Here is a 16,111-nt window from a genome sequence, read left to right as displayed (position 1 = left end):
AATATACCATGCATAAATTATCCTATCACTTATTCCTAAACCTCCATAGATTTCTGAGTAAATTTGTCCCTATATTTGAATTTTTGACCATTAGAGTTTATCAGCTTCTGATTCTGTTTGTTATCTGCTTATTATATCATATGATCAATTATAAGCTATATGTAAAATTACTTCCCCTGTTCTGTTATACAGATAAAGAACTAAACAATAGAAGTAGAGAAAGTGTGTTTAAGTTTCCTGACAAGCAATTTCAGACTTTATCTGGATGTGACTTGTCAAAATATGCATAAATTTCCAAGATATTCTTCCCAACAGCCCAGTTCATCAGTGCCTATAGATTACAGACTTTCTCTTTTCTCAGAAACACAGATAATTTTATGCAGGAATTTACCAATCTACAAAAATTTACACAATGCTCAGCAATAACCAGTAATTACTGTGGGATAATGTAAGATGCTTTTGAGGAATATAAGTTTGACAGGATAGGGCTTACAAGCTTTACCAATTTATCTTTAGCTGTGCTGTCATTGGTGCTTAAGAGGTTAAGACTTTATTTGTGAAAACATAGACAGAGAGTAGGGAATCATGTTGTCTATAGCTTCATAAATCTTGCTTAAGATCCTTTTCAATTACCATCCATTTCTCCTTTAAAAAGGGACAAAAAAATAGAGGAGTGGAAGCAGGTCAGGGCAATATGCGACAATGACAGTGTGATGGGCTTGGGCCCCCCGTGGAGTTTCCATCTGCTATCATTAAGGTGACTACTCAGACATGAACAAATCCCACTTGCTGTGCTGACAGGCAGACTTCAAGAACTATGACAAGGCATTAAGATAGAAAGTCAGAGAGAGAGAGAGAAAACGATGTCATATCCCACAAACAATACTGCTTCATCCCCCTCCAAAAAAAAAAAAAAAACCTGAAATTGTATTTGAATTAAAAAATGTAAAGGGACATGTAAATGTAAAAATGTAAATGTAAAAAATGTAAACGCAGATGTGACATCTCAACTTTCCTTTTAAATTAGCTTGCCCCGGGAAAGACGGAGGACAGAGAATAAACACCTCACTCCTACCTGTATTCTTTACCATAAGAGACCCAAATTTTTTGTTCATTCTTCAGCAAAAGTGGATTCTTAATTTCTTGACCATGTTCATTGAAAAGCCGGAGTGAAGAAAAATTGAGGCCTCTTGGGTTGATGGAAGAACCTTGAAGCCTTTGGTGAATCTTGAGAAGTAACTGGTGGGGGGGGGGGAGAAATGAAGAAGAAAGAACCTTATATGAGAACATCTGTAACAAACTGTTGTTGCTCTATAACAAATGAAGTCCAAACAAATGATAATTAAATTCATATAGAATGCTAAAAGAAGTGTGAAATGACGACAATGTTTAGCTCAGTGTAAAGTAACAAAATGAGCATGGGCTTTTAACCAGCAGGGGGTGCCACAGGCTTGTGATTGAGCTCTGACCCTCTGGCATGGGGACTGAAAGCAGATGTGACAGTCTTACAGAAAAAGCATTTAGCTTCGACACACAGTAAAGGTCCTCTTTGAGACGGGTTATGCTTTTCTTGTCTGAGCTACATAATTTGTTAGGGTCTTTTCAGAGCATTTTCAAGTTTTACAATCAACTATCTCTGTCCCCAACTAACCTCAGGTAACCAATGGTAGGACAATTCAATACTTACAGAATTACAAAAATAAAGGACTTGCAACCTAAGTTGGCTCACTAAGAACTCTTCCTGAATGTGTTTTAATTAAGATCCTAGCAAAAGCTTGCACGCAGCCTCTATAATGAATGTTTTCAAGTTGTGAATAAGATGGAATTGAAGTGTGAATTATGAAATGCTGTCATTTAATATTTTAAATAATAGCATTGCCCGTTTTCATGTCTATCATATATTTAGAGTCTCTAAATTGTCAAGGTAATTCTAATTTAAGGCATATTTCAAATTAAAAGTAAATCTAACTTAACTGTGCTGCATATGGAATTCTATAAACACATTTTTCAACATTACCCATCACAATTGTTGTTTAGGCCTCTGCTTTTCTTGACCTGCACATCACACAATCTATCATTCTGCCTTCCCCCCAACACACACACACAGACACACAAGCCTTCTGTCACAGGCTTCTTTTTCTTCTCTCCCTTGTCAGTTCTTGTGTCTCTCAATTTCTTGTTACTCTGTAATCTCAGCAGGGATGCGGATATAGCTGTGGCCTTTTCTTGCCTCGCTACTGCTCAGGGTGCCTTTTCTGCTCCTTCTATTAATTCCCATTGAAGGTACATTGAGGAGTGCTAAATGGTAAGGCTCAGAAGAAAAAGAAAGAATTGCAGTCTTTTTTCTCAGAAGAGAAAGTTGTCGTTTATATTAGGTTTTGCCTTACCTACTGGTTATAAATTACTGACAAAGTAAAATGTTCCCTTTAACCAGTAACTAAATTTATATAATGCCTAAGAATTAGGTTTTCCCTAATTAGACACAAATAATCTTTTCTCCAACTTTACCAGTACCACATTGTTTTATAAACTTTACATCAACTGTATTATCAGCCTTCAACATCAGGAAGGCTGAATATGATATTTTTCATTTGACTAAAATGTATACTCATCAAACTATGACTTACTTGAATTACAAATAATAATTATTGTCCTCTTCAGGAGTACAGTAGGAAGAGGTGTTAGAAGAATTTAAAAAAAAAAACTATATTTTTTGTATCTTTTACTCCTCCCCCCCAGTAAAAATGCAAACATAGTTTAAAATCTGTTGACTGTATTTAAAATACCCTACACTTATTTCTGCATGGTCTCAGGCTTAAGGTTTATTTTTCATTGCTTTGCTATTATTTCAAAACACATATAATGATTTTTTTTTAATCACAGTGATTTTTTTTTCTTTACAGTCATCACCTTTTTGTAAAGGAAAAAGATATAAGAGATTTAAGCTCTGATCCAGGAGAGAAATTTTTCACAAAGAATAGGAGTATATAGTAGAAAAACAATGTGAACATCTGACCACTTAACCAAATTCACTTTCACAGGAGTTGCATTGCAATCTCTATTTTTTCAACTTGGTGACAACTGCATTTTAGGTGCTCAAACATGAGCATTCGACAGCCTACAGGAGGTAAGGACCTCACTGTCTTTAATCTCTAGGTCAGTGGTTAGGCTTGGTCTATGGTGACCAAAAATTGTGGTAATCTCCCCCCATTTATCTTTAAAGCTATCATCACCAGACCTTTATAGGATAAGGATTTGTTTAGGAACTTCAAAAGCATGTGAAATATCTTATACTAGTGATTGAGACTAGTGTGCACCAAGGGAACAGTCATCCTTGGATGTCACAAGATTCTACCAAAGAGCATTGTAATGCTCCCAGTTAATGTTTTCCCCATATTCACTTGTATAAGTCATTTTCAGTATGTGATATCTCAACACTGAACATTTCTACAGAATAATATCTACATCTATGACTTAAGCATGACCTTCAGTCTTTTATGAAACACAAAGTAAAATATTCTACTATGAAAAGGAGGAAGGCAGGGAAAAAAATTTTAGCAAAGTCTTTGTATCATGGTGATTTGTATAACCACAGAAGTAATGTTAAAAAGAACCAGTCAAGGCTCTGGATCTTTAGCTGTAGCTAATCGAGGTAGCACTTCTATCTCTTTCGGACTCAAGTAGCAATCAGATGAGAGTCTCCAAATTCTCTGCAACTTTGTGACAGATTGTCAATACCAGTAGTGAATACTACCCAAAACAGCTAAATCAGAGGGGTTTTACCTGGGAAAAGGAACACGTTTCTAAATAAAGGCCAAGCAACAGAGATCCAAACAATAGTGTGCATTCGGGTGCATAACCCCAACTTGTAAACAACAGGGGACTTAGTGTCCTTTTATGCAAGACAAAGATCTAAAGTAAAGATGCTGAACATGATAGTTTTGCCTGAGAAGTACTCCAATTGTCTCAAAACTGGGCAAAAGTAAACATACCTAACACAAATGATTTGGATTTGCTCAAAATGAGAATAGAAGAAAACTAAGTTTACATGTTAGTTGCTCAGGGTCTAAGGTTTAGAAATACATTAATAAGTAGAGTAAGTATAAACAAAAGTCAATCTCATATAAGTAAATCCCAGCCAATCCACTGTAAGAGACTTTCAAATATAAGCATACTGAAGGTTAATGTGCTACTAAGAGGCAAGAAGCTAATACTGTTGTAAAACTGAAAATTAAGGAATTCTGAAGTAATATCTGAGATTATAAACCTCTATGAATGTACAAAGATTGATGTTAGCTAAAGAATTTTGAAGATCTGATTGTCCAAATTCACTATAAGTGGGTCAGGGGAATCTCTCAGTGATAGAGGACAAGACTTGCATGTCTGAGATTCCAGGTTTGGTCTGATACCACATATGCTATGGCTGAACAGTGCTCTAGTCTCCTCTCTCCTTCCTCATCACTCTAATAAAAACAGATAAATAAATATTTTTAAAATATGTTTAATCAGCTAAAAGAAACTTTGAAGACACATAATTTTAAGTAAAGGGTCAGCAAACTCACTTTTTCCATCATATCACCAGTTTGAGTTGGGCTATTAGACTTCAAATCTTTTTGGTCAATGTAAATAGAGATCTCCCCAGTGTCTTTACCATTTTCAAATATCTGAAAAGATAAGCACATTCAAAATTTAAAATAAACACAAGTGCATGGGCACTCACACACATATTAATACACAGGCAGTTCTGATTGTGCACAGGATAGTATCAACTGAAAGATGTGCATAAGAAAGCAGCATAGAGCAAGGACTACTTGCACAAAGATGTGCAATAGTAATTGACAATGAAAATCAATGACTAGAACAGTGTCAAGTTTCTCACTTCTTTTTTTTTAACAACTTTATTATTTCTTATTGGATAGAAACAGGAATAGAAAGGGGAAGATAGAGCAGGAAAGAGCGACAACTGCAGCCCAACTTCACCACTTGTGAAGCTTTTCCCCTGCAGGTGAGGACCAGGGCTTGAACCTGGGTCTTTGTGCATTGGAATGTGTGCTCTCAACCAGGTGTACCACCACCTGGTCCCAGTTTCTCACTTCTTTCGGTTTCAATGTCTTTAAGCTAACAGGATTCTCTCAGAACCTTACAATTTAGAAAGAAATGCAAACACTAAAAAAGAAAGCATTGAACACAATGGATGCTTAAAGGAGGCAAGTATCAGAGCTACCAATTATTTCATTTCTCTTGAAAAATACAGTCACAAATTATGTGAGGAATGTTTGATTAACATTTTGAAGATCAATGTTCTGCTTGTCTTTTGGCTACAAGGACATTCAACTTGACCAATTTATTGCATAACATTGCAATGGAAGTTGTCAATTTTAAGTGCATATATGCAACAGATTGTTGAGAAAAGAGATAAATTTCATAACTGTTCATTATGTAATATACCCAATGGGGGGAAATGTTCTAGTCAAGAGAATCCAAATAAACCAGTACTGACAGGAGAGCTCCACTAGAGCAAACACCACCCTCTAATCATGTTGAGGACCCACGTGGGGTATGCTATTCATGGACCAAGAAAGGAAGCAGGCCTAGTGAATAATTTAAGTCCTGGCTTTTTATTTTTTTCTCAAAAGTTCCTTACTTCCTCTTCTGATAGACTTATTATGCCATTTTATTTATTTATTTCCAGTGCTATTTCAGAAAAGATAATTTGGGAAAAGAACCTTATTCTAAAAAGCAAGAAAATTATCTTTTTTATTATTATTATTATTTTACTTCTGCAACAGAGAGCTAAATTAGCCCTGACCTGGTTTGAGAAAGATTGTGCTTCAATAAGACTCCCTCAGGCTTAAAAAGGGGGGAAATTTAAGAAAAGATAATAGGTTCCAGAATTCTGAGTTTTGTTCCACTGAATATTTTCCATTGTGTTGAGAGTCCAGTGAAGTATAGGACAGCTATCAGTGCTGGCACATGGCTATTACACTAACTTTTGCTAAAATGGGAATTATTTTTAACATCTTTTCTGAGTAAAGATCCAATCTGGAGCAAGGAACCTAAATTTACAGGGAAAAATTCTAAACCATACTGTTACCTGCAAACTTATAGGAAATGATGTGGAAGGAAACTCGTACTGTTCAGACATCTTTCCAGGATCATACTTTCTTAAAAAAAAAAAAAAAATCTCCAAGGAATAGAAACATTCAGCAGTGATGGTTAAAATTCTAGGTGGCCTTCATTCTGCTCACAAAAGCTTATTTCAGGAAACTTACTGACATTCTTTTGTCAAGATTAGCCAGATATAGAATCAAAGTACAGAAAATTATATTCTAAAAAAATGGCAATGTGTTAACTGTCAAACTGAGAGAAAATAAAACTTGACAAAAAACTAAGGCCATCATTATTTCACTGTTTTCTTTTCTACTGCAAATGTGTCTTCCTTTCTGTGTCCAGAGGTTTATTCTTAAGAAAAAATACTTGACTTCCCAAAACCCTCTGCAGACATCTAAATAGAGCTGTTTTTATATTGAACAATCAAATCTTAGAAACTTACATAAAGGTTGTCCCTCCTTGGGGCACTTATATAATGTGTTGTTTCTGTTACAGAAAAAATTAAAATTCCAACTGAAATCCTGAGATTCTACTTTTTCAAAGGTCTGTGTTAATATTCATTTTTTAAAAATCCAAGTAAAAAAAAGCAAAAAAAAAGTGCAATACATAAGAAGTATTTTTATTCCTACTGTACAATGTTGACACAATGACAGCTCCCTAAACTGAATTTCTAGATTGGCTAGATGAAGGGCGGAGGCAAGTCTAACTTTATTTTTCCACTATCTGATCTCTGGTTTAAGAAAACCTGGCTGCTGTATTGGCTTCCCAGTGACTCTCTGCATGGCCTCACTTCCCTATTGCTCTAAAATTAAATTCTCACTCTTGGTGTAGAATGATGCAAAGAGACAGCTGTGTCTAGTCTAGAGTCCCAAGGAGTAAGGTAATAGAACCAAAAAAAAATTTACCCAATCTTCTTGAAAAACATGGTAGTTTTTAACTACTTCTATGCACTGGGTTACAAAAGTACCAACTTTTAAGGGGGCTGTGGTCCATGCTCCAGAGTCTTTTAACTTTCCTTCATGTAAACAATGGTTATTCAAAAGCAAATTTACAATTAGATTAACATCAATGCTTCAATGTAATTGACCGGTTCATCAATTCATTTGTCCAACAAATATTTATTTAGCACTACCATGTGCCAAGCACTATTGTCGGACTCAAGCTACATCAATGAATTAAAATTCCTTCTCTTGAAGAACAAAGTAAATCATGCTCTATAGCATTATCAGGGTACAATTGAGTTACTTTATGAGGTCTGGAATTTATACGATTTGTGGCCCTTCTTGAACAAAAAAAAAAAATCAGAATTACAAATATATAGTTCAATTTAAGATTTTCATTTATGAGAATAAAAGGTTTGGCAACTTACAGATATTAAATAGATCACACAAAAAATATTATAAAATCCAGGAAAAGCCACGAAACATTTTTATTAATGACCCTGTGCTTTCTTTGGCTGAACGGTCTTTGAAATCTTCTTCATATGATAATTTTTTAGCATTTCCTATAAGGAAAATAATTCAACCTTCCTCCAGCATAGTTCATAGAGTTTCTTATGGATTAATCAGAAAGGTTCCACTTGTGTAACTTTACTTGTGTAACTTTATTTTATAATCTTTTTGGAGTATCTGTCAATTTAGTGGGGAAAATTTTTGATCAAGGTTCTTTAAATTATGAAGTATAAAAGATGGAAAGAAAATAAAACTTTTACCAATTAAGTAACTCTATAATTTTATATTATATTTTTCCTCCACCAGTCATATACTTCTGGTGGTGACACTTTAGCCCATAGTTAGAAAGTAACACACTGGGGCCAGGTGGTGGTGCACCTGGTTAAGTGCACACATTGCAGTGCACAAGGTTGCAGGTTCAAGTCCCTGGTTCCCACCTTTAGGGGGAAAGCTTCACAAGAGGTGGAGCAGGGCTGCAGGTCTCTCTCTCTCTCTCCCTCTCTCTGTCTGAGACCCCCTCCCCTTTCAATCCCTCTCTGTCTCCAATAATAAATAAATACATTTTTAAAAAGAAAGTAACACACTGTATAATAAGCAAGGAGTAGCTTCCCTCCCGGAAGCTCTTCCATACCAACGTGGCTAGGATTAACAGAATACTGACTACAATACTGAGAAAAGTGCCTGCAAAAAAATCATATTGTTTTGGAATATGATTGGAATATCAATCATTATCCAACTAATTTTCCTCTTAAACCTTAGAATATCTGCAGCAATTTCAACACCGGGTGGTACAAGGGAAAGCATGAATGAAATGAAACTATAGTAGAAAGAGATAATAGTTTTAACCCACTGTAATTAAATATATTGTATTTGCAAATTTTATAGAAACTTGACATTACTAGAGCTTGTCCTACCATCTTAGAAGGGAACTATGCAAGGGAAGAATCCTCAAATTTGTTTCACTGTCAATGCACCTTTAAGGGGAAAGCTGGTGTTAAGTCATATGTCAAGAATAAAAAGTATTATGGGGGCTTGAGTTCAGGTAATGAGATGGAATTCATGATAGATATATGAAACAAGTACTCAGAATAGGCTTTCAAGAGAGAAATGATTTGAGTAAATACTTGGAGGTATAAGAGCTAGCTAAGAAGTTGCGTGTGGAGCATCTGCAGGCAAAAGAAGCCTCTCAAACAAAGAAACTGAGGCAAGAATGTATCCAGTAATTTCCAAGAACCACAAGAAGGCAGAGACAGAGAAATAGAGAATGAGTAAGTTACACGGAAAAGAAAGTTAAAAGGAAATTAAATGGGGGTCGGGTGGTAGCGCAGCGGATTAAGAGCACATGGAGCAAAGTGCAAGGACCAGCGTAAGGATCCTGGTTCGAGCCACCTGCAGGGAGTCGCTTCACAGGCGGTAAAGCAGGTCTGTAGGTGTCTGTCTTTCTCTCCCCCTTTCTGTCTCCCCCTCCTCTCTCCATTTCTCTCTGTCTTATCTAACAACAAACGACATCAACGACAACAATAATAATCATAACAGAGCTACATCAACAAGGGCAACTAAAGGGAGAAAAAATGGCCTCCAGGAGCAGTAGATTCATGGTGCAGGCACTGAGCCCCAGCAATAACCCTGGAGGATAAACAAATAAATAAATTAATTTAAAAAGGGAAATTAAATTAAATTAAATTCTATTAAATGGAAATTGATCAGGAGCTCTGGAATACATTAGAAACCAGAAAACTGACTTACATTTTATTTATTTATTTATTTATTTATTTTACCAGAGAACTGCTCAACTCTGGCTTATGGTGGGGTGGGGAATTGAAATTGGGATTTAGGAGTCTCAGGCATGAGAACCTCTTTGTAAAACCATGATGTTATCTATCACTGCCCTACATTTTTAAAATAAATGTAAAATAGATCTTCAAGTGGGTGAGGCAATTAAACCAGAGTATTCAAAATGGATATGGCGAGAAATTATCAGTTCCTGCTTGTCCCAGAATTGTATTTGCATACTTAGCTATTACCAGGACTGAAAAATAAAATCTCTAACTAGCCTAGGATTTCTGAAACATAATGTAACAAATATATGTGTAAATAAAGCCACTTAAATATAATTGCTCTGTATACAGTAGCTGGGAAGACATAAAACTGTCAATACAGTACCAAAACAATTTTATTTCCTCTGAAGATTTTGTAGAATGAGCAAACAGAACTTAAAACATACAGAGAAAACTTTCCTGCATGGAAAGTTTTGAACTAATGTAGCTCATTGACAAGTTTTCCAGACATCATTTATGACATCTCTTTAGGACTTGGATATGGCCTACTTCAGGGCCATTATCCAGCCTTTAATGCTATCTATAAGTCTGGTTAAGAGCTAGCTGGGGGAGAACAGCAGGTTCCCAAACTCTCCATAACTACTGGGCAGACCACTCAGGAAGCTTTTCTGTGCGTGAGTGGAAGGCCAAACATCTAAGCTTCAAATATCTCAGGATGCAATGCTGTCAAGAGGCAATAATAGGAAAATGACACCACAGTGTGTTGCCAAAAGTTGGGAGGCTGTACGGTAACAGGATTTACTACTAGAGGTCTAGTGAACAAAAGGAATATAAAATAGCTACACAAATATGTTGGCATATTTCAAGTGAATATAATTAAATATGGTGAAATAAGATTTAACTCCCCTGTTTTTTTCTGGCTGTGATCCTTAAAGAACAAATTCTGAGATCAAGATCTACCCATAGGAAGTTTCCTGGCAAGAAGTGTAGTCAGGAATAATATTGTCAGAAGGTGAAGGTAGCTGGAGTAGGCAGAGGAAGGTAAATTGTGATGCATTAGTAATAGAGACCTCTGGTGGGAGCTCGAGAGCTGGGATGATGAGGAGTCCAGAATTAAGGCAATGAGTCATGACTGCATTGAGTGCCAACCAGAGGTTGTATGCAGGTTGCCGCTAGGGTGTGGGCCTGATCTTCAGAGAAATAGCTTCTTTACAAAGGAGCAACTATCCAAGAAAGCAGCAGCAATGGTAACTGGGTGGTGGGGATGGCAAGAGTACTGGTAGTAGGCTCTGAATAGAGAATCCCAGCAGTGTCAAATGGCATCTTCTACACATACACGCATGGTAATCCAGAGTGTAAACTGCACAGTCATGCACATTAAATCATTCAGTGCTCAAACTGGAAAATATAGGTGAGTCTCAAAGACTAGAAGGTCTCTAAAGACCAAAAGGTTTTTAGAAATCTAGTCCTCTGATGTTCTTAATTATAAATACCAATATCTGCTTTCAGATCTAGTAATGAAGTTTCTAATAACATGATCAAAATGTAAGAAACTGTTAAAGGCATAGAAAAGTATTTTACATAGTTTTTTTAACAATTCAAAGAACATGAAATTTATTTATTTTTCCTATGCAAGAAGTTCACTAATCATAAAAATATACATATTTATTTAGTCAGAATTCAAAGTCACCCTTGGAGATAGCAAATCTAACTTAAGTAGTATTATATTTACATTCAATCAAAAAAATTTACTTATACTCCATTTGTTTGCATATATACATACACACACACATACACATATATATATTTAGAGAGAGAGAGAGAGTTAATGGTTTACAGTGCAGTCATTGACACATGGGTACAATTTTATTATGTATCAGGCCCCTAAAGTTTTCTTCCATCCCTCCCCATCTGCTTCCCCAGAGTATGTGTTTCACTTTGTGTCCTCTCTCCCTGTTCGTTTGGTAAGCCCCACTTACAAGTAAGATCATTCAGCATGCATCCTTCCCTTTTTTTACTTATCCCACTTAACATGATATCCTAAAATTCCATCTAAGAAAAACTTGGATTTAACACAGATGAATGTATTTAAAAAGTGTGGTCTATTTACATGATGAACTACTACTCAGATGTTGTCATCTCCTTAGGCCCACGTTTTTTTTTTTCACTTTTATAGACTTGCAAGACAGTTTTCAGAATATCCACTTTCTATATAGTAAAACAGCAAACATGTCTATATAATATTTAGAAAAGATGACAATCACAATGCAAATGTTAAAATTATGGAATTCAGGCAATGAAGATCTACCTATGAAATAGAATGTTTACTAATATATTCTACTACATACAAAAAGTTAATTGATGCTAAAGAAATATATTTAAGTATTATTTACTAGGAAATGCAAATGCACCTCAGTGAAATCAAATTATATAACTGTCAGATTTCATCAATCTAAATGGTACCTGGACCAAAATATCAAAGATTACTTCTTTAAAGCCCCAAAGCAATATACATAAGGATGTGACTTATATTAAAAGAAATACTAAAAATTTTCCTCTGTAAATTGCAACATAATCTATGCAAAATGGGTAATTATATCTACAGGGTTTAATTTTATTTTTTAATATTTATTTATTTATTTTCCCCTTTTGTCCTCGTTTTATTATTGTAATTATTATTGATGTCATTGTTGTTAGATAGGACATAGAGAAATGGAGAGAGGAAGGGAAGACAAGAGAGAGCGAGAGAAAGATAGACACCTGTAGACCTGCTTCACTGCCTGTGAAGCGACTCCCTGGCAGGTGGGGAGCCAGAGGCTCCAACCAGGATCCTTAAACTGGTCCTTGTGTTTCGCACCAAGTGCACTTAAACCGCCCGACTCCCAGGGTCTAATTTTAATAGTGAGGATGCAGACCTCAAATTAACTCATTTACCAACCTGTCAATACTTAAAATTCCATTTATAAATTTATTCCTGTGTCACAATTAAAATACCATACCTTTATCAGAAGACATGATAATCAGTTATATCAGTTATTGATCTTTTGAGGCTGTGATTTTCATTCACAGCCTTTAGAAGACTCTTAGATGAGGGTGGGGTGGGTTCTTGGGTCCCAAGTGTGACTATAGGGAAATCAAACCTGGTGAGTGTTTCTATGATGGCAGGCACCATCCTGCCTCCAAACAATGTGGAACTGGACCAGGGGAAGTATTTTGACTTGTTAATATGCCAGAAGTCCAGAGGCCCTAGGTTCAATCCCATCACTACTATAAACCAGCACTGAGCAGTGTTCTGAACTCTCTATCTCTATCTCTTTCTTTCTCTCTCTCTCACTCTTCCTTTCTCTACACCCCCCCCCCAATGTGCATATCTTTCTCATTAAAAATAAGTCTTAGGGGGAAAAAAAAAGTGTGGAATCTACTGCAATTTGCTTTACAATAGTGAATTCCAAGAAAGTGCTTTGACCTAAGAAAATACCTTGTGAGTGAAGTGTGGCATGTCATTTTTATAAACGTAAATTTTGTAAAAAAAAAAAAAAAAAAAAAAAAAAAAAAGGATAGTAATGAGAATCTAGAGCATCTGGTACCCTGGACTGGGGGACAGAAGCAAGAGCGGAGATGGGAACAAAGACCTCTGAGGAAGAGGCTTTCAGACAGCCAATCATAAGCACTACACTTACTCTGGGAGTGGGCCTATGGTCCTTTGCTTTAAGCATTTATATTTCAGAGCCAAAGAGATAGTTTAGTGGTAGGACATGTGTTTTTCCATGTTTGAACTTGACTCTACATGGAAATGTCAGGCTATTAGTAGACAGTCCAATGCTATGGTCTCTTTGAGTAAAAACAAACAAACAAAAAAGTCAGTCTGGGTGCAGTGAAATTACACATGCATGAGGTTCCAGCTCTGCAAATAATAATAATAATAATTTCATATTTCACTGGTTTTTAATAATGTTTCTACCTCTCACATATTCCATATTTCTATGTCTGCTGACAAAGTAAAAATTTTACTTCAAGATGGTCACACACACACACACACACACACACACACACACACACACACACACTTCTGTATCCTATTATAATTTTCACAATTCTCAGTATATGAAAATGTTAAGAAATACCTACAAATTAAATTTGCCAGGTTGTCATGTCCTAAACTGATTAATCTCAATGAGCCCTTTATAAATGAGAATATATCAAGAAGAAGTAGAACAAGGATCTCACTTTATTTAAATTAATCTAGTACTTGAACTTATATGTAATTAGGATTCAGGTATGAGGTATATGGGTTTTGCTGGCAGCTGATTACATTATGATGAATATGATAAAGCCTGAGACATAAAGGTTTTGGGAAGTTTCTTTGTTCAATATATTTATCCTTATAAGAAGTAAGAGCTTTTATTTTATGAGATATAAATAAGTTATATCACCCAAGTTCTATTCTGTTAGGAGTAATGAAGACCATAGATTAACTCTGAAGCAAGTTATCAAACTTCCTCAGATTCTCAGCTTTGCAAATCATATTCTCATCTTCGCAAAGAGTTTTTTTAAATACTATTTGATTTATCTTTATATATATCAAATATGCCTATAGACATAATTTACCCCAACATGAATAGGTACTCAGTTAAATATTGTATAAAAACTTATTGCCTATAATACACTTATTTTAAGAAATAATCCATTTGTATTATAAAACATGATCAAACTTGTAGGATGAATCTTAAGTAGGCATAAGGTATAATCACTTCATTTGCCCTAAGTAGAAAATCTGCATCTGTTTCTATGTTCAAATGGTGAATTGATGCTTGATAATGTTCACAGTGAATCGGGTTAACATGGACGTCAGTGGGAAATCCAGGGTATAGCAGCATATGTAGGAAGAGAATCTCAATGACTTGAGCACTTCACTCTATGAAAAAAGCTAATTGAGAGGTAAAAACAAATTAACAGCTATGGAGAAGGACAATCTCCCCGCGAGAGAGTGTTACTGTAGCAGTAAGGTTCAGTGGCTGCATTTAGTCTGAATAACTGCTGGGACAATAATCCAGCTCTGGCCCTTGGACTTACCCTGCTGACTACCCACCTGGCAATTCTCTGGGCACCTTCAAGGCTGTCAGAACTGCTCAGGAAAAGGCAGTCTCATTACAGCCAACTCTGCATGGGAGTTGATGTCCCCACCAATTGCTCTTTCCTGATTCTGATACAGACGCTGTTTTTCTCTACAGCAGGTCTACAAAGGAAAGATTGTATCATCCTGCACACAAGAGATTTACACCTGGCTGCAGATGCTCATCAGGAAATAGGCTGAGGTGAATGTACTGTATGTTGCATTACCCCCATCTTCCTCCCATAGGTCACAGAAAGAAAAGGCAAGATGGAAAAGAGCACTAGAAAGATGGGTAAAGAGGTGCCTATGCATACTGTTAACATTCTGGCAAAGTGTTGGAGGGTATTCATAGGGCCTCAATCTTTTTCCTGCCTAAAACAGTCCTAGGACTGGGGTTATAATATAGCAATTACGTAAAAAGACTTTCATACTCGAGGCAAAAAAGTTTCCACGTTCATCCCCAGTACGACCATAAACATGAGTTTAGCAGTGCTCTAGTAAATTAAATTATATTAAATGAAATTTTAAAAGCTCATGTCTAAAATGGACAGTCCAACAATTGTATACTGTGGTATAAAATCTAATTATGAAAATTAATTATCTCCATTTTATTTTTTCATTCATAACAATAGCCTTGAACATACTAATTTTATATATTCTATTTAATATTTTTAAATGAATGTTAAGTTGGTATGTTCTAGACTTTGTTTTGCACTGTCTACTCATCATTCTAAGTGAAAGAACATACCAGTTTGGGAACTACAAATACATTTGTGGAAAAAGTGACCTAACAGAGACACAGATTAAGTAATGTACAGTGGAAACAAGGACATCATATAATGTCTGGAAAAAAATATATTGCCACAATTTTAGGATAACTGATCCTAGATACCTTATCTTATTCATTTAACTATTCCATAAATTCCTTTCTCTTTTCCAGAGCACTACTCAGCTCTGGCTTATGGTGGTGCTATGAGAACGTCAAACTTTTTTTGCTATGACTAAAAAATACTGATAGTATGTTAATTTAAAATGGTTCCACGGTGCTTTTGTGTCATCGGTAGAGCAATGTCAACTATCTAAAGCATAAGAAAAGTCAAGAGGGTATTACATAAAAAAGCTAGTGCATTATCTGTTATCAACTAAGTCCACTCAGTCAGTAAATACAAATATGTGTTTAAACTAAAACTATGACATTGCAATAAAAAGTTGAGAATACCTATACATTAGTTTTATCTTCCAGGTGTATGATATTGTTCTAATTGTAGAAAATAATCATGAAGTTGACCAAGAACATGTCCCAGAATCCTTTGCCTCTTCCTACCATAGTGCTGTGTAGACAAAATCTATTAGATAATGTGTGGATATATTTTGTATTTAAGATTAATTTTCTGTCATTGTCAGAATTGAAATTGTTGGGTGCGTATCATCAAGAGGACAAACTGGACACTAGACAATGACATTCTTTAAAACGTGAACCTCTTGGGGCCAGGTTGTGGGGCACAGAGTACAATGCATGAGGATCCAGGTTTGAGTCCCCGGCACCCATCTGCAGGGGAAAGCTCTGTGAGTGGTGAAGCAGTGTTACAGGTGTCTCTCTGTCTCTCTGTCTCTCTCAATTTCTGGATGTGTCTATCCAGTAAGCATTTATAAAAAAT

General features: G+C 35.8%; 1 protein-coding gene across 1 annotated transcript in view; it reads right to left on the bottom strand.

Moving 5' to 3' along the window:
* Positions 1–35: 35 nt before the first annotated feature.
* Positions 36–16,111, bottom strand: part of LOC132533698 (doublecortin domain-containing protein 1-like) — a 36,993-nt gene continuing 20,917 nt past the window's right edge. Inside the window, exons 4-6 of the mRNA XM_060175765.1 lie at positions 4,563–4,664; positions 1,076–1,239; positions 36–69 (exon numbers count right to left, since the gene is read on the bottom strand). Of these exons, the coding sequence (XP_060031748.1) occupies positions 36–69; positions 1,076–1,239; positions 4,563–4,664 (300 nt within the window). The remainder of the gene's footprint in view (positions 70–1,075; positions 1,240–4,562; positions 4,665–16,111) is intronic.

This window comes from Erinaceus europaeus, chromosome 17 (assembly GCF_950295315.1).
Source record: "Erinaceus europaeus chromosome 17, mEriEur2.1, whole genome shotgun sequence".
NCBI classification, from domain to species: Eukaryota; Metazoa; Chordata; class Mammalia; order Eulipotyphla; family Erinaceidae; genus Erinaceus; species Erinaceus europaeus.
The sequence above is the reverse complement of the archived record's forward strand: the minus strand, read 5'-3'. Positions and strand labels throughout refer to the sequence as shown.